Genomic DNA, 23899 nt, shown 5'->3' with positions numbered 1-23899 from the left:
GCAGCTGGCGTGGGTTGTTTAAACACAATAACTGCATTTCCTGTAGTGTGTGTATGATTTGTCCAGTCATTCTGCAAATATTTTTTAAGCCTTCATTGGGTGCCGAAGCTTTGCGGGGACCCAGGGAAATGAAAGCCAGACTCGCACCCTCTGGGGCTGCACCCTAGTGGGGACCTGAGCAGAGGCTTGGAGGAAACAGAGCCACGTGCAACAGGAAGGGTTCAAAGATGGAGATCAGAGGCCAGGGCCCTCAGCAAAGGAGAAGGGCTGCAGCTCTGCTGGGGGAGCCCTGTGTGGGCATTCTGGTAGAGGTCATGGCTAGGCAAGGGCCTTGATCTGAGGCACAGCTGGTCGGATCCACACCCTCTGGTTGAAGCAGACAGCCTGCACGAGCTGAGGCAGTTGGGTCTTGGGGAGTCAGGGTGACCTTCTCCCCAGCATGTGGCCTTGAGCAGATCCTTTAACTTCCTGGGCCTCAATTTTCTCATCTGTACTAGGGAGACAATAATTCCTCCTTTCCAGGGCTATGAAGAGGACTGCAAGGACAGATGAGTGTATAAGTCCCAGCGCAGTGCTTGACATCAGTTGGAACACACTGGGCAGGACTACTTTTAGCCAAAGAGCTTGGACTGTACCCTGGCTGTGGGCCAATGTCAGAGCCCCCAGACCCCTGTCCAAGGGTTTGTCTCCCTCTAGGAGCCCTGGAGGAGAACGGGGAGGGATAGGGAGGGACCGGGGAGGGGTTAGGAGGGGAGGGCTTAGCAGGGACCCAGGCTGGTGCTGCCTGCATGCTGGCTGCCCGCCTGCCTGGGGCCCCATCCCTGCCAGCATGTGGGCTTGGCTTCTAGAGTCCACCAGATCCAAGAGCAGCTCCAGGGTGTCCACTTAAATCTTCCTCAGCAACACTGCGGGGCCATCCACCCCCGGGTAGGAAGCCTGGAGCAGGGCAGATGGAGTGCACAGCCCTGACCTGCTCTGTTGCCAGAATCTCTCTTTCTCTCTTCGCTCCTTCTCCAGGCTGACTGCCTCTGTCTGTCTCTGCCTTTGTCTGTCTCTCACATGCACACGTTGGCAGGACCGCTCTCACAGTGACTAATACTTTCTGTCTCAGGAGTCCTCCTACCTTCATGACATCAGGCATGAGGGATACAGGCAAAATCATGATTTTTTTTTTTAAAGCACAGCTGCCTGTTTTCTTCTTGGAGGCAGGGCCCCTGAGAAGGGGCCTGTGACCAGGCATTTGCAGGATGTGTTGGGGGGAGAGGTGGGCGAGGGGTGGACCCCAAGCCAGACAAGGCTCAGCTCAGCCCCCACGTCCTCCGTAGTTGTACCCGACCTCCCCTCCTAGGGCCCAAGGTTAGTCTGCGGTCTCCCATTGGCTCCCATCCCTGTGTTCCATATCCTTGGGCTCCCCGTTCATTCCTCTTCCTCTGTCTGAAGCACACACCCTCTATCTCTTCCACCCTGGTTGCCTCTGCCCAGGCCCCTCCTCCACCTCTCACCAGCGCTTCCTTCACTCTCCTGTGACTGCATCTCTTCCCTCTCAGAACCTTCAATAGCTCCCCCAGTACCACCAAGTTCTGACGTCTTAGTTTAGAATCCGAGGTCCTGGCCGCTGACCTCTCCGTCCCCTTTCTCCCACGTCTTCCAGCACAAGCCTTTTCCCCAGTGCACCGGCCTCGTTACTGCTTTCCTTTCCAGCCCCTGGGCCCTTGCTTCTGCTGTTCCCCTGCCTAGAAGGACTTTCCCCAGGCTCTGCCTTTTTATGTCAGTTTCTGTTCTTCCAATAAGTGCCCTCTCTTCACTAAAACTTTCCATTATTCCTCTAAGTTGAAGGGACCCACCCCTCCTCTAGGTCTCCAATAACATGTATCATTTTCTGTCCTGTCCAGTTCAGTTCAGTCATGTCCAACTCTTTGCGACTCCATGGACAGCAGCATGCCAGGCTTCCCTGTCCATCACCAACTCTGTGAGCTTGCTCAAATTCATGTCCATCAGGTTGGTGATGTCATCCAACCATCTCATCTTCTGTTGTCCTCTTCTCCTCCTGCCTTCAATCTTTTCCAGCATCAGGGTCTTTTCCAAAGATTCAGTTCTTCGCATCAGGTGGCTAAAGTACTGGAGCTTCAGCTTCGGCATCAGTCTTTCCAATGAATATTCAGGACTGATTTCCTTTAGGATGGACTGGTTGGATCTCCTTGCATTCCAAGTTACTCTCAAGAGTCTTCTCCTACACCGCAGTTCAAAAGCATCAATTTTTTGGCGCTCAGCTTTCTTTATGACCCAACTCTCACATCCATAGATGACTACTGGAAATACAATAGCTTTAACTTTAACTTAACAGACCTTTGTTGGCAAAGTAATGTCTCTGCTTTTTAATATGCTGTCTAGGCTGGTCATAGCTTTTCTCCCAAAGAGCAAGTGTCTTTAATTTCATGGCTGCACTCACCATCTGCAGTGATTTCGGAACCCGATAAAATAAAGTCTCTCAGTGTTTCCGTTGTTTCCCCATCAATTTCCCGTGAAGTGATGGGACCAGATGGCATGATCTTCGTTTTCTGAATGTTGAGTTTTAGGCCAGTTTTTTCAAGCTCCTCTTTCACTTTTATCAAGAGGCTCTCTAGTTCCTCTTCACTTTCTGCCATAAGGGTGGTGTCATCTACATATCTGAGATTATTGATATTTCTCCCGGCAATCTTGATTCCAGCTTGTGCTTCATCCAGTCTGGCATTTCTCATGATGTACTCTGTATATAAGTTAAATAAGCAGGGTGACAATATGCAGCCTTGACATACTCCTTTCCCAATTTGGAACCAGTCTGTTGCTCTGTCCTGTATTATTATTAAAGTATCAGCCCAACTGGCCTCTTAAGTACCCTAAGAAGGAGATGCATCTTATTCTTTAACCACCCAAAGTACCAAGCAGCACAATGGTTTAGCACCAAATCAGTGCTCAGAAAGTAACTGGCAAATGGATGGCTGTACCTCATAGATAGGGTCATAACGCAGGCTACTTCTGTTCCCCAAAGGTGGTCCGGGCCTGGCAGTTACCACATGCCCACGTGCTATTTCTGTCCAGGTTATTAGGATTATGCTAGGTTGTTACAATGAGCTAGAAAGTTCTGTATTGTTCTTGCTGTTTAGTTGTTGTGTCTGACTCTTTGTGACCACATGGACTGTTGCCAGCCAGACTCATCTCTCCGTTGGATTTTCCAGGCAAGAATACTGAAATGGGTTGCCATTTCCTTCGCCAAGGAATCTTCCTGAACCAGGAACCAAACCCACATCTCTTGCATTGGCAGACAGCTTCTTTACCACTGAGCCACGTTGATTATAAAACTAGCTTTGTGCTTCTCACAGAATAGTTTTGTCTCTTCAGTTTCACTGATAAGTATTGGCCTATTTGTGTTTTACATATTTTCCTGAGCATTTATATTTTCTTAAGTTAAATAAAGAGTTGAAAATGTATTGCTATAAAACTGTAGATAGTTTTCTCTTATAATTAAATATTTATCTATATCCATAGATAGGGGCCTTTTCTCATTCCAAATATCTTTTTTTTTCCTCTGATTAGAATTCCTAAAGAAATTTTTTAATTAGTTTTCAAAGAATCGGCTTTTGATTTTTAGATATCAGCTACTTTTTCCTTCTTCCCATTTTCTTAATTTCTACTTTTATTGACAATTTCTTCTTTCTTTGGTTTTATTTTTTCTTTTTAGCCTTTTGGTTTAAATGCTTAGTTACTTTTCAGTCTTCCTTGTTTTTAAAAGTACATTTAAAGCTGTAATTTTCCTCTGAGTACCACTTCAGTTCAGTTCAGTTCAGTCGCTCAGTCGTGTCCGACTCTGCGACCCCATGAATCGCAGCATGCCAGGCCTCCCTGTCCATCACCAACTTCTGGAGTTCACTCAGATTCACGTCCATTGAGTCAGTGATGCTATCCAGCCATCTCATCCTCGGTCATCCCCTTCTCCTCCTGCCCCCAATCCCTCCCAGCATCAGAGTCTTTTCCAATGAGTCAACTCTTCGCATGAGGTGACCAAAGTACTGGAGTTTCAGCTTCAGCATCATTCCTTCCAAAGAAATCCCAGGGCTGATCTCCTTCAGAATGGACTGGCTGGATCTCCTTGCAGTCCAAGGGACTCTCAAGAGTCTTCTCCAACACCACAGTTCAAAAGCATCCGTTCTTCGGCACTCAGCCTTCTTCACAGTCCAACTCTCACATCCATACATGACCACAGGAAAAACCATAGCCTTGACTAGACGGACCTTAGTCGGCAAAGTAATGTCTCCGCTTTTAAATATGCTGTCTAGGTTGGTCATAACTTTTCTTCCAAGGAGTAAGTGTCTTTTAATTTCATGGCTGCAGTCACCATCTGCCACTTATTACTGTTTATTATACAATTCTAAATTGCCTGTGATCTCTGCTTCACTCTTCTCTTTTACTGAAGAGTTGCAGAGCACTGTGGGCTTCCCTGTTGGCTCAGAATCTGCCTGCAATGGAGGAGACTCAGGTTCCATCCTTGGGTTGTGAAGATCCCTTGGAGAAGGAAATGGCAACCCACTGCAGTATGCTTGCCTGGAAAATCCCATGGACAGGGGAGTCTGGAGGGCTACAGTCCATGGGGTTGCAAGAGTCGGACACCGCTGCGTGACTAAACCACCACCACACCACAGAGCACCATAGCTTCTTAGATTTTTCAAGTGGATGGTTTCTTTTAGAATCATGTTATGTTCATTTCTGCTCTTATAGTGCAAAAGATGTTCCATATGACTTCTGCTTTCTGGAATCTGTTGACATTTTTATTTATGACCTAATATATAGCCGGTTTTTACGACTGTTTCACATGTGTTTGAAAATATTTATTTACGGTTTGGATGTAAAGTTTGTTCTTTCAGTCTCTCAGTTTACATTTTTGAATTGTGTTATTTAATGATAAATCATTATTTTGGGAGTGACTTGTTCTGTCTCTAAGGAAAGACTGTTCAATTCTCCCACAATGATTGTGGGATCTGTCAGTTCCTACTGTTTTTAAAAAATCAGTTTTTTATACATATACATATAATTTAGGCAATATTCTTACATATTTATGACTCGTGACTTTGACAGTTTTTGATGCTATACTTTTTCCCATTATAAATACTCTGGTTTGTTCTATTTAATGCCTTAGTCTTGAATTCTGTTTTGTGGGTGCGTGTGACTGGCATATCCTTTTTTATCCTTTCATTTTTAATTTCTTCTGTGCCATTTTGTTTTATGCATGTCTTTTACAGCAGCAGACAAGTGGATTTGGCACTGAGTATCTGCTTTTAAGAGGTGAATTTAACCCATTTGCTGTCATTTGTTGTAGATTTATTTCTGCCATCTTATTTCATGTCTACGTTTTAAACTTTATTTGTGTATAGTTTTTTGTTTTTGGTTTTTTTTTCGCCATACTGTGTGGCTTATAGGCTCTCAGTTCCCCAACCAGGGATTGAACCTAGGCCATGGCAGTGAAAATCCAGAATTCTAACTACTAAGCCACCAGGGAACTCTGTGTATAGTTTATTTTTGCCTTTCACTGAATTGGTCTCATTTACTTTATCCTGTTTTTCTTTCCTCTAATGATTAGGAAGTTTTGAGTTTTATCTCGGGTGATTATTCTATATATTGTATATATGTGTGTACACTTACATTTTTATATCAACATCTGGATGTAATCAGTATCTTTAGACCCTTCCCAAATGAGGCAAGAACTTTAATATTTATTAATGATAACTTATCTTTCCCAGCCCCTACCCTCACATATGGATCATCATAGATTTTAGTTCTAAATTGTCCTTCATTGTCTTCAAATTGTTTTATAATATTTATTATAATATGTGTTGAAACTTAACTCAGGTTTTGCTGTTTCTTTTGCATACCACTGTTGGCATCATTTATAATACCACTCATCTTTCTTTTTCATGGATCTATTTTTCACTTTGCTGGAGTATATCCTCCAGGAATTCTTTTAGAAAGCATGCATAATGTAATTTATAAGGCGATTGATGTCTGGAATGACTATTTTTCCTTTCTAGAGGGATCCATTTTGATTTTCAACTCCCTGTTGAATTTTTTTTTTAAATTCCAAATGATGGTATTTGTAGATATCCCAGATCTCTACTTTTGTTTCAGGTAGTATATGCCCTCAAAATCTGTGCATTCATGAATTACAATATTACCTGAATGTCTTCTCAGTTCAGGCCTTGCCATTCCCACTTTAGTCAAACCCATGCCATTTGCATCTGTTTTGTTGACTGCAGTTCTGGGTGGGATTCACTCCCTCTGGGTGAAGGTCAGTCTTTATCCCTCCTCCCAAAGTGCCTCAGTCCCCTCACTGGTCCTCAGCTGTAGATCTTATTTTCTTAACCCCTTCATTTATTATTAATATCCAAACCAAAGAATTATAGGATGTCAGAACTTAAGGGACCTGAAGACCCAGGAGCCCTGCCCTGCTGTCACACGTGAGGAGACCCAGGCTCTTATGTGTGGGGTACGGGCTGTGGGGACACGGTCACTATCTCAGGCTTGATCCCACAGTGTCTGCCTGGGATGTGGATTCCTGGGGGTCCTGCCTGGGATGTGGATTCCTGGGGGTCCTGCCTGGGATGTGGATTCCTGGGGGTCCTGCCTGGGATGTAGATTCCTGGGGTCCTGCCTGGGATGTGGATTCCTGGGGGTCCTGCCTGGGATGTGGATTCCTGGGGTCCTGCCTGGGATGTGGATTCCTGGGGGTCCTGCCTGGGATGTGGATTCCTGGCGGTCCTGCCTGGGATGTGGATTCCTGGGGGTCCTGCCTAGCTTGTGCTCTGGCTTTCCTGGCCATCCACACACTGGCAACTCCTACGTCTGTATCTCTTGCCCCTCTTCTGCTTTTCTAACTTAAGTCTCCAAATGCCTGTTTGAAGTCACACATACATGTCTGAGAGGTTCTGAAATGTGTCAGAAACTAAGCGCCCCCTAACCCTGTTATTCACCATCTTCCCCCATTTAGGATATGATACCACCATTCATTTGGCTCAGCCCCCAAACAGCCACCAGCCTCAATGCTCTTCTCTCTCACCCCCACATCCTCATGTTTCCCTCCAGAACACCCTGCCCCTGTTGGCTCTGTCCTAGATAGTGGCCTGAATCTGGCCACTCTCACAGCAGCCACCTCACCCCACCTTCAGTCCAACTCTCCGTCTTGTCTTGCTGGATTACTGCATAACTGCCTACCTAGTGCCCCTGCTTCTACTCTTGGTCTGGATTTCCACAACAACCAGGGTAAACTTTTCAAGTGTCCTATAGATCATCTCTCTCTTTTGCCCAGTCTCTGCAGTGAATGAAGTCAGCCTTACCCAGACGCAGCAGTCCCACCCACCCTTGACCTGCCCCACCTCCCCTCATCTTCCACTCAGCAGTCCCTCCACTTCCCCACCCAGTTCAGCCAGCCTGCCTTTGCACGCCTCCACCCCACCATGTTCCCTCAGCCCAGAATGCTCTTGCCATTGGCCACATGGCTCCCCCACCCCCATCATTTAGTCACTGCTCAAAAGCTTCTCCTAAAGGAGGAGAGATGCCATCTTTCCCTATCCAAAATGACACCAACTTCCACCAGATACCTCCAACTGGCGCTACTGTTCCTAGTATATACCCATCTTTACTAGAAATTACAGCATCCATTCATTTGTTTATCTGTCTTCCTATTAGATTGTAAGTCACATGAGGGCAAGGATTTTGTCCCATTCCCCTGTATGCATAGTGCCTAGAACACTGCCAGACACACAGTAGATGCTCAGATATTTCTTGAATACATGAACGAATGAAAGTGAATAGACTTCACATTCATTAATTCACTCAGCTACTGTTGAGTGCTGTTTATGCCAGGCTCCGAGTAGATGGGTGACACACGAACCAGGTCCCTGCCTCTGGGAACTGACAGTCCAGCTAGGGGCCTTTTAAATGGGCAGTGAGAACAGAGCCATGAAGAGCCTCTATGGGGGTGGAGAGTCAGGGCTGAGGCAGCAGTATTCTGTGAATCAGTATCAGCTCACCAAGGCAAGAGGAGCAGGGAGGAGGAATGGCTGGGGAAAGGAGCCCCAGGAGAGGATAGATACTCATAGCAGACGCTCCTAAGGGACTTCTTTGTGTCAGCACTGCTCTAATGGCCTTAGTATATTAACTCAGGACAACCCTGACCAGCCCCATTTTAGGAATAGGAGGCAGAAGTGAATTTGTACAGGGTCGCACTCTGGGAATGAGGAGCCAGACTCAGCCCAGAATCGGGCTTCAGAATCTGTAACCAACTGCTGCACAGCCTCCAGGAGAGGCGAGGTGTGTGGTCAGAGGTAGAGAGCTGGGGGCATGGGGAGGGGTGGCAGGTAGCAGAAGTTTGCAAGCCACTGAAGGGTTTAAATTTCACAACCCCCATGGGCCTGGAGCCTATCGGGCTTGCAGGTCTAAAGAGAGCCTCCCCCTCAGCTGTGGCTGTGACCTCTGAAACAATCAGGGAGAACCTTTATCTCTGAAGAATAGGCTTATGGGGCGGGGGTTGGGGACAGTGAGGGGAAGAGCCTTTGGGGAGATGGTCCCCCCAGCCTCTGTCTCCTCAGCTGCCTCAGTTCCCAGACCCCAGGAGGCCTGCAGCAGCCTCATCCTTGGCGACAAAGGCCCTGGCTCTCAGGGGGCTGCCCTGTCCCCTGGTCCCCTGCATACAGGGCTGGGGACCCTTTCTCACCCGGGAATGCCTCTTCGGGCTTCCCGCAGGCTGGTCCGAGGCCTCTCCTTCCAAGGGGCTGCCAAGTAGAGGCACTGTGTCTGTTTTACAAATGAAGAAACAAGGACTCAGAGAGTCAGTGACTTCCCCATAAACTCAGCTTGTAAGGGCTGCTGAGGGCTCCAGGCCCAGGTCTGGGGACTCCTGAGGAGTTCTGCCACAGAGGTGATCACTGACTTCATGAGGCTTTTTATTCAGACAGAGAATTAAGGCCCAGGGAGCCTTAATGGGGTAGAATCAGTGGGTCCACAAATAAGTCAGTCAGAGCCTCACACTGAGGTGCCTGAGGCCCTGCTGGTTCCTGACAGCACAGCCAGGGGGCCTCGTGGAGACAGCTCCATGAAGCCACCCCGAGGGGGCGCAGCTGTAGCCTGGGGGTCTGCAGGCCCCAGGGGCTCCCAGACGGATGGTTCCAGCCCCTGAGTGGCCTCCTCCCACCGCAGTTCTGGACACGGCTGGACAGGAGGAGTTCAGCGCCATGCGGGAGCAGTACATGCGCACAGGGGACGGCTTCCTCATCGTCTTCTCGGTCACGGACAAGGCCAGCTTCGAGCACGTGGACCGCTTCCACCAGCTCATCCTGCGCGTCAAGGACAGGTGAGGGCTGGGACACCCCATGCCTGGCTCAGAGTAGGCTCTGTCTATCTCTCTCAGGTCTTCAGGTGAAAGCTGAGGTTCAAGGAGCAGAGCTGAATTCAGCCCTTGGTTCCTCCAACTCTCACCAGCTCCCACCCTAGTCCTTTCTACATGGCAGAGGGGTCGACATGCATCCACGGCCTCGAGGGGCTGGCTCCCTCCCATCTTGCCTAAACTGTCCCCACTGATGACTCAAGCAACCATAAATAACATCTGTTTTTCAGCTCCAATTTAACCAAATTTTATTACAGCCAAAGGAAAAGTGAATTTTCTCTCCAGTGTACATTGTAATTGGTTAAATCACATTTGACTGTGAGATTTATAAGCCTCTAATTAAAGGCTTGGGCTTAACAGATGGCTCAATGGTAAAGAATCCGCCTGCCACTGCAGGAGATTCAGGTTCAATCCCTGGATCAGGAAGATCCCCTGGAGGAGGAAATGGCAACCCACTCCAGTATTCTTGCCTGGGAAGTCTCCTGGATAAGGGAGCCTTAGCAGGCTACAGTCCGTGGGGTTACAAAAGAGTCAGTCAGACAGGACTTAGCAACTAAACAATAGCAACAGTTAAAGGCTCATGTTTTCCTTAGCATAATGTGGAGTAGTTAAATAATTTGAAATTTTTGTAAGTCCAACTGGTCTTTTCAGTTAATCGGCTCTTAAAGAGGTTAGTATAAAAACAAAAGGACAAACTAATAGGAGTTTTGAACAAATCTCAGTAAATTTGAAAAGTCCAGTTAACACCTATCTTAAAGGCAAAGTGTTAGTAACTTTTCAAGATAAAGATGCTTACATACATGTACACATACATACACATAAAGTTCTAAGAGATAAATGTGGGTTAAACCCTTGACTATAGGAATCTCTAAAGAGAAAACATAAATGACACAGATGTGGGAAGATATTCAACTTTCTTGCTAATCAAAGAAGTACAAGAAAGCAGGATAAAGTACCATTTTTCACCCATCAAATTACAACTTCTTAATGAAAATACTCACTGCTGACAAAGATGCTGTGAGATGGGCATTTCATTGACTTTGGGACAGGAGTGTGGCCACACGTGTCCTTTGGAAACTTTCAGGCAGACATGCCTCCAGATCCCTTCCTGACTCTCCTGGGAGCCATCCTGATTCTGTAGCTGCCATTGTTGAGGGGCAGCTGTGTGCCCACCCCTGGCCCTGGTACTCTTCATGAGTCATTGCTGATGGCCACAGCATGATGACCTGCATAGGCGTGTGTCACGGTGCCTGGGAAATGGGAGGAAGTGGGCCCAAGAACCCAGCCGCTGGCCCAGACAGTGTAAAGCCACGGGGTTCCCAGGAGGGTCCCCACTCACCTTGCAACAGGCATGAGGCTTCAAACCAAGGCAGCGAGCAGCCCACAGGCCCTTCTTCCGTCACTGGAGATGCGGAAGGAAAGGCTCTGAAGTCAGCCTCAGGCCCATAGGGAGGTGCAGTGTGCTGGGTCAGGCCTGAGGCGAGGGTGCCCCGCCTTCACCAGGGGAAGCTCACAAGCTGCTGTTCCTTTTTTCCCCAGGGAGTCATTCCCGATGATCCTCGTGGCCAACAAGGTTGATCTGATGCATTTGAGGAAAATCACCAGGGAGCAAGGAAAAGAAATGGCGACCAAACACAATGTAGGTGGGGTGTGTGTGTGTGTGTGTGTGTGTGTGTGTGTGTTGGACTCGGTGGCTCAGGGGATGTCAGTGTCAGCTCACTCCTGCAGTCCCGGTCCTGCAGACCTCCTAGGTCATGGGCTGGATTCCATAGAGATGGGGCATGTGCAGTGTGGGATATTTTGTGAAAGAAGATGCCAACCTAGAGAGAAAGCATGTCCTTGTCAGTCAGTAGAGGCCCTGCTCTGGGGAGGGCCCTGGCCCTGACGCGGCAGGTTCATCACTGGGCCATGCAAAGAGTTGGCTTCTGTCTCTGAGCCAGCACCTGACTGTGCTCGGAATCGTCAGATCAGCCACCTTCACTGAGCCCGGCTCGTGCCAGGCGTTGTGTTGAGGGAGCATCTACTCCCGGCTGCCACACATGGAGGTAGGCGCTACTGTCTTCATCTTGGAAGTGATCAAACCCAGGTTGGCCCAGCCCACAGTGCATGTCGCAGACATCTTTAAGTTTTGGGGGTTTTTTTTCTATTCCTTGTGATGCCCCTTTACCCACTGGATGGTGGGGTCACTGGGCTTCTTCCCACCCATCCCCTGCATTGGCCCAGCCGTGTCCTGGCCTCACTAGTCAGTTATGTAGACATCCACCTAGCCTTCCGGGAAGTCTACAGAATTATCACTTCCCTCTGCCCGGTGCGCCTAGCTCTGTGAGTAGAGGAAAGGGTTGAGTGTGGGTTAGTTTTGCTTATCTCTGCCTTCTGTGTTCATTCACATATTCATTCAACCGTCCTGTGTCCTGGGATACAAAACTCCATGCTTCAGGTGTTGACTTCTAGTGACAGAAGACAGTCAATAAACAAAGCAGGGAATTCCCTGGTGGTCCAGTGGCTAAGACTCCAAGCTCCCAATGCAGGGGGCCTGGGTTCCATCCCTGGTTAGGGAACTAGATCCCACATGCTGCAACTAAGATTCAGCCAGTGCAGCCAAATAAATAAATAATTTTTTTAAACCCAGCTTTTTAAAAAATAAGTAAACAAAGTAAATTAGAGTGTGCCCAAAGGTAACATGCTCTGGGGGAAGGTAAGTTAGGGAGAGAGGGAGGGAACGTGGAGTGCGGGGGCGGGGCACACTTTTACAAATAGGTGATCAGGGATAGCTTTGCTAGATGGTGCATGTCAGCCAGGACTGACTGGAGATGAGGGAGTAGGTTCTCTGGATATCTGGGGAAAGAATGTTCCAGCAGAGGGATAATCCAGCAGTCCAAAGACCCTGCTGTGGGAGTTTGAGGAACAGCAGGGAGGTGAAAGGAGGCCAGAGCAGAAGGAACGGGACGGGTGAGTAACAGGAGGTGAGGTCGGAGCAAGGGGGGTACAGTGGGGTAAGGCATTAAGGGCTTTTACTCAGAGTGAGGGGGAGACCACTGGCGGGTTCTGAGTGAGGAGAGACATGGCCTGACTCCTGGCTGAACAAGGGAATTCCAAACTACGCTAAAACCTTTGACTGTGCGGATCACAACAAACTGTGGAAAATGCTTAGAGAGATGGGAAATCCAGACCACCTTACCTGGCTCCTGAGAAGCCTGTATACAGTTCAAGAAGCAACAGTTAGAACCAGACATGGGACTCTAGATTTCCAGGTGAAATATCAATAACCTCAGATATGCAGATGACACAACCCTAAAGGCAGAAAGCGAAGAGGAACTAAAGAGCCTCTTGATGAGGGTGAAAGAGGAGAGTGAAAAGCTGGCTTAAAACTCAACATTCAAAAACAAAGATCATGGCATCTGGTCCCATCACTTCATGGCAAATAGATGGGGAAACAGTGGAAACAGTGACAGATTTTCTTTTGGGGGGCTCCAAAATCACTGTGGACAGTGACTGCAGCCATGAAATTAAAAGACGCTCCTTGGATGGAAAGCTATGACAAACCTAGACAGTGTGTTAAAAAGCAGAGATCACTTTGCCAACAAAGTTCTGTCTAGTCAAAGCTATGGCTTTTCCAGTAGTCATGTATGGATGTGAGAGTTGCACCATAAAGAAGGATGAGTGCCAAAGAATTGATGCTTTTGAATTGTGCTGGAGAAGACTGTTGAGAGTCCCTTGGACAATAAGATCAAACCAACCAGTCCTAAAGGAAATCAACCTTGAATATTCATTGGAAGGACTGATGCCAAAGCTGAACTTCCAATACTCTGGCCACCTGATGCGAAGAGCCAACTCATTTGAAAAGACCCTGATGCTGGGAAAGATTGAAGGCAGAAGTCGAAGGGGGTGATAGAGGATGAGATGGTTGGATGACATCACTGACCCAATGGACATGAGTTTGAGCAAACTCTAGGAGATAGTGAAAGACAGGGAGGCCTGGTGTGCTGCAGCTCATGGGCGTGGCAAAGAGTTGGACACAACTTAGCGGCTGAACAACAACGACAAATACCAAATCATTATGTTGTACACCTGAAATTAGCATTATATGTCAATCATACCTCAATTTTATGTGTACATATATAGTTATATGTTTATATACATGGAAAAAGAAAAAAGTGCCTTGAAACCCAAGAGGAAAAAAGTCATGAAACCCCTGTAGGTAGGGCAAGAGTCCTGGGATTGAGGTTGGGGACAGTGCAGTGCCATGCATGTGGGGAGATGAGCGGAAGCAGGAAAAGCAAGAGTGGTCGGTGATGTGTGAGGACCAGAGTGAGGTCTTGAGAGCCAAGAAAAGGACATGCCTCAAAGAAGAGGGAGTGATTGACCAAGACAGGTGTGCTCAGAAGTCTCCAGGTGAGCACTGAACTGACTGCTGGGTTTAGAATTAGATTCAGACCTCAGAAAGCACCCACCTCTCTACCAGCCAACATCCTGAACAGAGAGAGGCCAGGAGCTATCCCATCCCATAGACTCAGGCTCCACACAGTGAGCTGATGCTGAGGGCTTTCACAGACCCCTTCTGGGTGGGTGGGTAAGGATGGAGGGAAGGGGGCAGTGCAGGAGTAGCAGCAGCCCCATTCTTCAGGTAACAGAGAATGAGACACAGGGTCTGGTAAGGCGTCCCCCACCTACCCCCACTGGAACCCAGGTCTCCAGTGTCTCAGCTAATGTTGCTTTTACAGCAAATGCTGCAACTTCATTTATCATTAGACCACATGACCTTGTTAGTGCCTGTCCTAATTTTCGAGCTCATAAGGCAAATTCCTCTTGAGCTGACCAAGGCAGGTCACCCCCACGCAATGTAAGAAGGTGGCATTTCCTGCGATTTCAGTGGAGCCAAACAGTATTACCATTTTTTGCATGATTTTCCCTAGTTTAAGTGTTATTACTACGAAATCTTAGGATTCTAAGAACCCAAATAATGCACATCAGTGTTTCTGCAGAGGCCAAATCCCCCAGAAAAAAAGGTGGCATGTCTGGAGACCGGGGATATTACAGCTGGCATGTTTGTGAGGGGGTAGGCAGGCAGCAGAGGTCTGGCCCTAGGAACCTGGGACATGCAAGCTGACAGGATTACAGGATGCAAAGAGGCTCCGGGTAGGTCCCTGACCCCTGGATGTCCACAGGGGAGAACGCTGTTCTGCCCTCAAAAGATCGACTAGGACTCCAGCTCCCGGGACCTATTGGGGTGCCTACCATGCTTAGAAGAGGCTCTGTAGTGGACCTCAGCACCCCTACCTGTCCATGTCAGGCCAGGCAGGAGGTGGAAGGCGTTCCCGGTCCAGATCTTGACTCTCCACTGGCTGCTGTGTGGCCTTGGGCAAATACATCACCACTATGAGCTCAGTCTCCCCAGCTGCAAAACGGAGATAGCTGATTTGCTTACCTCAGTGGGTTAACGTGAGGATTAGCAAGGTCGGGGACACTGAGACCTGGGAGGCCAAACAGCCCACAGTCACCTCAGTGAGGAGCCTACAACCTAATCGCCTTCAGTGGAAGGCAGCTTCCTCTCAGGGTTATCAGAGGCTCAAATATTTGTTGAATGGAAGTTTGGAAATTTTGAAGGTCTGAGCCCTGGCCTTTGTGCTCTGCTCTTTGTGTCTGGATCAATAGAGCAAGACCCCTGCTCAAAACCACAGCAGCGTGTGAACATCTGATCTCCTGTGATGATCGTTGGTGGGAAGGTGCTTTTTGATGTGTTCTGGGCAATCATTTACAACCTGCTCCTCCTCTAAGATGACGACTTACCCTATCCCCGCGTTTAACCTATCGGTCATTTTTATTTTCTTCACTGTGTTTTTTTCCAGTGTGTTAATAGTGAAATGTCTTAATTTTGTAATCAGGAAAAAGTTGCAAAAAACACCAGAGTTCTTCAGTCTAATCATGACTGGCTTGCCTGCGTCTCATCTAGGGAGGCCAGTGCATGCTGTCTGGAGCCCACACTCTCTCCACTTGTTAGGAAAGTGGGGGTGTGCCTCCTGCTTTTACGGGGTCCCTATGAAAGGAGGAGTCTCTGTCCTGACTTCATAGAAGCTTTGTTTTCCTCGCTGTGCCAGCCCAAGGCTTGGGGTAGCATGGACCTACGAGGTCCCTTCAACCACGTCTCCTAGTTACTGCCACCCTCCAGCTGGCTGGTGACTCCTCAGTCCTAAACATGCAGACACGAGCATTCTGTAAACATACTGAGCTCTGGGCTCACAGATGCACACAACAGAGAGCTGGGCCAGGCAGGCTGCTGGAGACCAGAAGGGTTGCACAGACCACCAGAATCACCAAGGTGCAGAGTCCTGCCCAGGGCCATCCCCTTTCCCACCCACATGCCCTCGGGAGGACCCGGGAAGGAGGGCAGGATCCTCCAGGGCACAGAAAGAGAGCTCAGGGAGGAAAGTGAATAGAATCACAACATACGTCAGTATGAGAAATGAAACAGTTTTTAGTCTTCAAGTGTATGAAAAGGTCTTTTTCATTCTATTTTTAGGGGGCTCCAAAATATCTCTGAACCAAGAACAAAGAGAGAGTCAGAAAAGCTGTCAGGAAAACTTTCCAACTTTAAAGAGTGAGAAACCAGAGATAACTAATGAGAACCTACTGTACCGCACAGGGAACTCTGCTCAGTGCCCTGTCATGACCTAAATGGGAAGGAAATCCAAAAACAGAGGGGCTGTATGTAAACATACAGCTGATTCACTGTGCTGTACAGCAGACACTAACATTGTGAAGTGACTATACTCCAATAAAAATTAATTTAAAAAATAAAATCCACACAGCTTCTAAATAAAGCAATAGTAAGTAAATAAAGAGTGAGAAGCCACCCAAGGCTTGAGATTGTAGGTGCCAGGGGGCTCTGCAGGGTTCCTCGGGGACTCTGAGAATTTTGCATTTTTTAGAGAAAAGGGCTTTGTGTATCTCAGTGACTTCGCTTTGCCTTCCAGATTCCGTACATAGAAACCAGTGCCAAGGACCCACCTCTCAACGTCGACAAAGCCTTCCACGACCTGGTTAGAGTAATTAGGTGAGTGAGGCTTGCCACCCGGAAGCAGAGCACCTTGTCCAAGGTGGGCTGGGCTCTTCTGGGCCTTGTTCTGGGTTTCTTATGCCTCTGTCCATCTCTCTCTGTCCTCCCCACCCACCTGTGCCTTCCCCTACTCCCTATGGATGGAGCCACAAGCAAACAAAGTGCTCTCCTGCCCAAGGTACCAGCGCAGCCTCCTCCCTGGATCTCCTCCATCCTGCAGCTCAGACTCCTCTTGGGCAGTGCCTCCATCCTCCCTGCCACCCCCCCAATCCCAGGCTCTCCCGACACCAAAGCTGCCAACTCAGTAAAAAGTAGGCCCTCCCCTCTTCCCTGATGTCAGAGCACCCCTTCACATTTTAGCTGAACGACCAGCATCCGATTCCTAGGCTGCAGTCAGAGAGGCTTTTCACACGTGTCTTCTCACCAGTCCCCACACACTGGTGGTCTGTGAGGATTGTCAGAAACCCCAGCCATGGTCTCTTGTACATTCTTTGGCATAGTTAGGTGTAAAGCTTCATCATTTCATGCTTAGATGATGGAGACAGCCTCTTGGCTGTCTCATCATCTTCTGTCTTTCCTGTTTCCAAAGTCCTCAACCTGCAGAGACACCTAATCAGTGGTTTGTAGACGACGTGCATTTAGCCTGTTGTCTTGTGCTGGGGACCTCTAGGGCTGGCACAGAGTTGTGGAATCACATGCAGGCTGTAACCATGTGCTTCCTGACCTGCCATCTCTCAGCCCCCCACCCCCAATGCATGCACACCCTCATACTCATGCACACACACCCAAAAACCTCCTTTTCTGATTATTCCCCAGCATGGACTGTGGTTGGCAGCCTTCACCTTATGCTTTAGCTGGGAGTCTTGCACTCATGAAATTATTTTCTCATGGGTGTTTGCCTGGTGTTAGGAGATGCTACCACATCAGGAGGGGGTGATGTCTTAGTTATGGACCTCCTAGTTCCAAGGACAGGTTTTAGACATAGGAAAAAATGAACAGGACTTCCCTGGTGGTCCGGTGGTTAATACTTAACCTTCCAATGCAGGGAGCAAGGGTTTGATTCCTGGTCAGGGAGCTAAGATTCCCACGTCTCTCGGCCAAAAACCAAAACGTAAGCCAGAAACAATATTGTAACAAATTCAATAAAGAATTTTTAAATGGTCCACATTAAAAAAAATGTTAAAAAAATAAAATATGAAGCACAGACGTAGGAGCAACACTGTATGACATATAACAGCTTGATATTATATGTGATGGAAATAAATGCAGCCGGAGCATCTTATCAGGAAATCTCACCAGTAGGAGGCAGGTTTTGCTCTGCCCTCTCTCCCTTCCCACTTTCCCTGCCTTAGAGATGCTTTCCAGGCCAGGCCTTCTTCCTCCAGCATCCAGGACCAGGATGTCCCCTCCCTACCCCACTTCCCCCACCCCTCCCCATCCAGAACCAGAGCTGACCTCCCAGTCACAGACCAGGAGCAAGGGAGGAGAAGGCAGGGAGAAGCAAAGGCCCTTTGTAACATGGCTTTTCTGTCCTTCCTTCTCTCAAAAGGCAGCAGATTCCGGAAAAAAGCCAGAAGAAGAAGAAGAAAACCAAATGGCGGGGAGACCGGGCCACGGGCACCCACAAACTGCAGTGTGTGATATTGTGATGGCCCGAGGCCCTGGGCACAGTGACCGGGAACTGGCCAGCCCTCGGGACCCTCCACTGCCTAACTGCATCGAAGACCATTCTAACCATGACCCTTGGCCCGAGGACTTGCACAGGAAGGGAGAGAGGGAGGGTGGGCAGGGATGAGGTAGAGTCTGGCTTTCCTGGAGGGGCACAGGTGGCCCGGTGTCTCACCAGAGACGAGGAGGCAGCGGTGAGCAAAGCAGCCTCCGAGCCCCTGTGTTGACGCAGTCCGGTCCCTTCCTCTCTCGGTGGCTATGTTGTTTCTCTGAACTCCATAGTGTGGGTTTGATGTGGGAGGGTTTCTCCACGTACAAAAACAAGCCATGATCAAGCTCCCCCCAACCCCACCCCTAGTCCACAGTGTCTGAGCCTGGGTGTCTTTTGTAGATTTTTAAATTATTTTAGGGACTATTATTTTATTAAAGGGGTCTGTACCCACTGCCTGCTGAAGTTTCAAGTCTTCAGCAGACCTCTCCGATATCATGTCTGGAATATTGTGGGTTTCTTTTTAACTGAATTTTCCCGGCCGTGCCAAAACTCAACTCCTTATGAAAGGAGAGTGACCGAGAGACTGGGAAGTTCACAGGGACCCTGGCTGGAGGTTCAAGAGAAACAGACCCCACTCACAGCCTGTAAACTGGAGAGAAGAGAGATGTGTTTACCCAGAAGGCTTTACTGTGGTTCAGGATACAGATATTATGAAACAAAATTTTATTTTGCTGAGGAGAGGGGCTGGCACATCAGTTTTTAAAGGGCTTCGCCTTAACCTGGAGATGTATAAATTAAGCAAGCTGACTGGCATTGTGAAAGTGTTCGTTTCTTTTTCACGTGTTGTGGGTTAAGTTCTGTGTTCTTTGCAGCAGCTGTGAGAGAGCATTCTCCCGTCACCTGCGCTGTCTGGTGCCTCTGATACATACAAACACACTGAGCAGGTGTGAATGGTCTCCACGCTGAAGTCGTCTAACATGGACTCCATCTGGAAAATTCTAGTTTGTGCTAAGTCTTCACCAAAAATGATCCAATACTGTTCTTACTAAAATAGCACTAAGACCTGAAGCCATTTTCCCTTTGAGTCAACTGACTCACTTCTTCAGTCCAATAAATGAGCAAACACCCCTTGAAGTATTTGCAAACTTAGTGTTACAGGTTGCCTTTCTGGCACAAGCTTTTATTAACCTCTTGGATCTTTACTATAATTGGAAGAGAAAGAAAGGTTGGGGTGGTGACATGGCTCCCCTACACCTGTTTCTACAAGGGGCCAGCCCCCAGCTCCTTGACAATGCCCACCTGCCTCTCAGGTGCTGCTGGTATGAGCCAGATGGGGTGGGGTGGGGTGGGGCAGGGTGGAGGGGCAGCAGGAGCCGCAGCACACCCCCGAGAGAGAGTCAGAAGACGAGGCAGTCGGCCAGTGACCTTATTTTCTATCTGTTACAAATCAGGCCACCAAGCAAACTACAACATCCCTAGCAGGTGGCCTGGCCATCACTTGGAGAAAGAAACTCTGGAGCAAGTGAACACCCAGCTGGACATTGAGACACCTGGATTCTTCTTTCGTTTTGAAAGTATGCTATGGTCCTGACAACGAGGTCACCAGCAACGTGGGGGAAGGGGTGGGGGCACAGCCAAAGAGTGACTCTGCTGCCGAACGAAATAACTTGTTGGAAAATTAGCCTTCGTGATTTGTCTAAATGGCCCTTTTTTTCTGAGTTGGAAAGGAAAGATAACAAAGAACATTCAGCTCAGGCATTCAGATCTTCCCTAGACCCTGTAATGTTATTGGGCCTTGTAAACACCGACAGGACAAGGCCCTTTCCAACTGCCATGCTCCTCTGGGCCACATCCAGCAGCCCAGGTACAGTTGGGTGGCAGCCGTAAACTGAAGATGAGGAAAAGGCAAGACAGGGATGAAGGAAGGAGGGAGATGCGGTGATGGAGAGAGTGGTGGAGCAGGCCAGGAAGCCTTGCCCACAGGGCAGCATCTGCTGTGAAACGTCCCCAGGCATGGACCACCACCAGCACCCTTAACCACTGCGGAGCCTGCAGTTCCCCAGTGGCACTGGGGAGTCTTGTTGGAAGCAGACCAGTTGACTTAGAATGAAGCCCTTAGCTGTGAATGTAACCAGACAAGGGGATTCCAGCTGCTTCTGGGCCCTCCCCCAACTAGGGCAGTGCCACCTACCCCAGCCCCATCTTCCAGGGCATCTCTCCTGCACTCAGCACATAACCCACGATGCTGAAGCCAGAAACTGGGTAAACGATGGCCTTCGGCATCCTCCCTGTCGAGTTAATAGTCCACCTTCATTTCCCATGACCTCATTTCCCCCACAGCTGTGACGGGTAAATAACACGTTTGAAAGACGGTTCTCTGCATTTTAGAGAACTGTGGGCTCTTGGGCCAGTGACGGCTTCCACCTAGGCCTGAGTTACAGTGTACCCAGGGGTACCCCCAGCACATGGGCACCTGGCAGGGTCGGTTCGGAAAACCAGTAGCCATGCTCCTCCCTGAGTGCAGAGCCCAATGAGGCTTGCGTCTTTGGTGACACTCTGGTGTTCCTACTGGTTTTTAATTTGAATTGTGCTACCGTCATGCCCCCTGGAGCACACCATTTCTGAAATCCCTTCACCCCCTGCCTTTGTCACTGTGCGCTCACAGATCTCCTTCTGACATCCTGCCCCCACCCCCTCACTGAGAGGGCTCCTTTTCTCCCCTTAGAGGGCCAGCAATCCGAGCCATCCTCCCCACCTCCACGCCTGGGGCGATGGCCACTGACTGCCCCTCACAGGGGACACTGGATGGCTTCAGTTAGGACTTTGTGCGCCCCACCCCACCCCCCATCTTCTTGTGGAGAGTGCCTGTGAGCCTAGTGTGGCCTGTCTCCCGTCCCCAGGAGACAAGACCTACTAACACATGGCAGCTCTGACCCCTCAGAGGCCCCTCAGACGTGTTACAGTCAATCCAGAGCCAGAGACAGGTCCCCTCCCTTTGCAGCCCCCATTGGAGTAGGGATTCCACATCGGGTTTACTTAGAATGAAAGACACTTGAATTGCTGAGCGCCCGTGAGCGCCCAGCTTCTGTCACACAGTGTTAGCCATTGTCTACGCTAGTGGCCGTTGTCGTGAAACGAATGATGCCTGGAGATCTCGATGATGCTTGAGCCTTTTGTGTAACTTTTATTAAGTCTTTGTGTATCCCAACTCATTAATAAAGAAAAGCAGAGGAACTCTTGTCTGTCTGGTTTCCTCTTACTCAAATATTCCTAAAGTTACGACGAGAATAGTGTTTGTGGTCAGTGTCCGGCCCAAAATGACACCCTCTTGCAGAGCAAATCTAACACGAGGAGGAAACCACAGGTGGCTATGAGTGATGTCCCCATCCTGCGTGGAGCCAGAGGATGAAGGCAGGTGAGCACTCGTTTAGAGGCACAGCCTCCTGATGTCCAACGGCCCTGCATTCGGGCTCTGCCTCTGACTTTTATATGCCTTTGAGTAAGTTACCTGCTTCAACCTTTAGCTTCCTCACCTATGAATGGGACAATGATGTGTGCTTCCTAAGTAGACAAAAGCTAAAGCTAAGTGTGGGCATCCATTGTACAGATCCTAGGAATGATGCTCTTTGTATAGGACACCAAGTGGATTGTCTGACATTGCTTTTCATGGAAACTGCCCCCTGCCCCAGTCTGTAAGGTTACTGTCTTTTGTATAAAGTGACTTCTTTTCTCTTTTGATTGAAACTGTTGGATACTTGGCAAAAAACTTTGGGTCTTTTTTCCCAGGGTGTAGAGACCAAATCCCTTCCTGGGTACTCTTTGGGTGATGAAAGCTGAAGTAGGTTAACTTGGGGGCTAGAGGAAGCTTCTTGTCCCCTCTGGGCTGGAGGCAGAGAAGACTGTTGACTAGAATGGGGAGGGGTGGTGTGACTGCCTGCCTATTCATTCCTTCCACACAGATTTATTGGACTCCACCCATGGCAGGCATTGGGCTGGGTACTGGGTATATGGCACTGAGCAGGGCAAAGGATGTTCTGATAGTTCTCCTTTAGTCCTTTCCTACTCAATCGAAATCAGGACAAAATTCTTAACTCTAGTTGTTCAGTGATTAAGAATCCGCCTTGCAATGCAGGGCACATGGGATTGATTCCTGGTCACAGAACTAAAACCCCACATGCTTGGAACTATTAAACCTGCGCACCACAACTACAGAGCCTGAATCTTCCAAACTAGAGAGTCCACGTGCCACAGCAAAAGATCCTGTGTCCCTCGACTATGACCTGACACAGCCAAATAAATGAATATTTTAAAATAAGTAAATCCAGGCTCTAAAAAAAGTCTGCATTTCAACAAGATCCCCAGGTAATTTGTATGTGCAGTAAAATCTGAGTATCACTGCCCTACAAAGGATATCAACTCAGCATCGGAATGAAATCCAGGCTGGATGCACTTGTGCCTTGGGAGCCCGCTCAGCCAGTCCACCCAGGAGAAGTCTCATCTGCTTTCAGATTCTGCCTGGCCAGGCAGCAAACTCAGAAGTGTTCTCACATCTAGCAGGTGGTTTCCTTAATTATGGGAAGTTTTTACACAAAGGCAAATTGGATCCCAGTTTGCTTCTCAAACACTCAAACATTCTTCTGAAAATCTAGACAGCCACATTCAATGTACAGAGCTCTGAATCCAAGCTGAGAACACACAAAACCTCAGTGTTCTCGGAGCTTTCTCTAAAGGTGGGTGTTCTGTACCAGCTAGAGATACTCTCATCCCACAGGACTCTCACTTTGCAGAGTTCCACCATCGTGCCCGGGGCTTCCCTGGTGGCTTAGCTGGTAAACAGCCTAGGCAACACAAGAGACAAAGGTTTGATTCCTGGGTGGGGAAGATCCCCTGGAGAAGGAAATGGCAAGCCATTCCAGTATTCTTGCCTGAAAAACTTCATGGACAGAGGAGCCTAGCAGGGTCCATGGAGTCCTAGCCTAGCCTAGCAGTCCATGGGGTCACAAAGCATTGGATATGATTCAGTGTGTGTGTGCACGCACACACACACACACACATTGTGGCAAACAGCGCATTATCATGCTGATGTGAAATTTTAAACGTAAGAAAGCTGAGTTCTAGCAGCCAAGAACTGATGGATGCTTTCAGTAGAACATACATCCTGGCAATGATAAGGGAAACCATTAACTCTGACTCAAACCAGCTTCCTGCTCAATCACGGGACACATACCTGGACTGATGAACAGAGATAAAATAATCAGCTAAGTGGCTCTCAAAATTTGGTCCCCAGACCAGCAGCTTCAGCATCAACTGGAAACTTGTTAGAAATGCGAGTCACCCAGGCCCGTATCAGCCCTACTGAGTCAGAAATTGTGACTTGAGGCCCAGCCTTGCGTGCTTTCCTACCATGTGGACATAATGGCAGCTTGTTTGGTTCTAATCTGCAGGACAGCAGCCCACTTTCTGGGGGAAGTTGCCCAGATCCTCCTCTCACTCCTCTGTCTGATGAACAAGCATCCCTTAAAGGGCTCTAGGGACCACCAGCAACCCTAGTATGGGGGTTATTCACCTTGGCTCTGTGGGGTGATGGGTGGGGTGGCTGACCCCCTCTCGACCCCTCCTCAAAATCATATGCAGGGGACTTCTTGGGTGGCTCAGTGGTAAATAATCCTCCTGCCAATGCAGGGGACACAGGTTCAATCCCTGATCTGGAAAGATCCCACATACTGCCGGGCAACTAAGCCCAGCGCCACAGCTACTGAAGCCCGCCCACTCCAGA

The 23899-nt window shown here is 48.7% G+C and overlaps 1 protein-coding gene across 7 annotated transcripts in view; it reads left to right on the top strand.

Annotated features, from left to right (window-relative positions):
• Nucleotides 1–19403, top strand: part of MRAS (muscle RAS oncogene homolog) — a 65235-nt gene extending 45832 nt beyond the window's left edge. For 4 of the 7 annotated variants that reach the window (XM_052637364.1, XM_052637350.1, XM_052637342.1 and 1 more), the window contains 4 exons: nt 9223–9376; nt 10949–11048; nt 16381–16460; nt 18013–19403. In XM_052637364.1, coding sequence (XP_052493324.1) covers nt 9223–9376; nt 10949–11048; nt 16381–16460; nt 18013–18112 — 434 coding nt within the window. In that variant the 3' untranslated portion in view covers nt 18113–19403. The remainder of the gene's footprint in view (nt 1–9222; nt 9377–10948; nt 11049–16380; nt 16461–18012) is intronic. The other 3 variants (XM_052637326.1, XM_052637334.1, XM_052637318.1) reach the window with 1 other exon arrangement.
• The last annotated feature ends 4496 nt before the right edge of the window (nt 19404–23899 follow it).

Source organism: Budorcas taxicolor, chromosome 1 (assembly GCF_023091745.1).
Source record: "Budorcas taxicolor isolate Tak-1 chromosome 1, Takin1.1, whole genome shotgun sequence".
Taxonomy (NCBI): Eukaryota; Metazoa; Chordata; class Mammalia; order Artiodactyla; family Bovidae; genus Budorcas; species Budorcas taxicolor.
The sequence above is the reverse complement of the archived record's forward strand: the minus strand, read 5'-3'. Positions and strand labels throughout refer to the sequence as shown.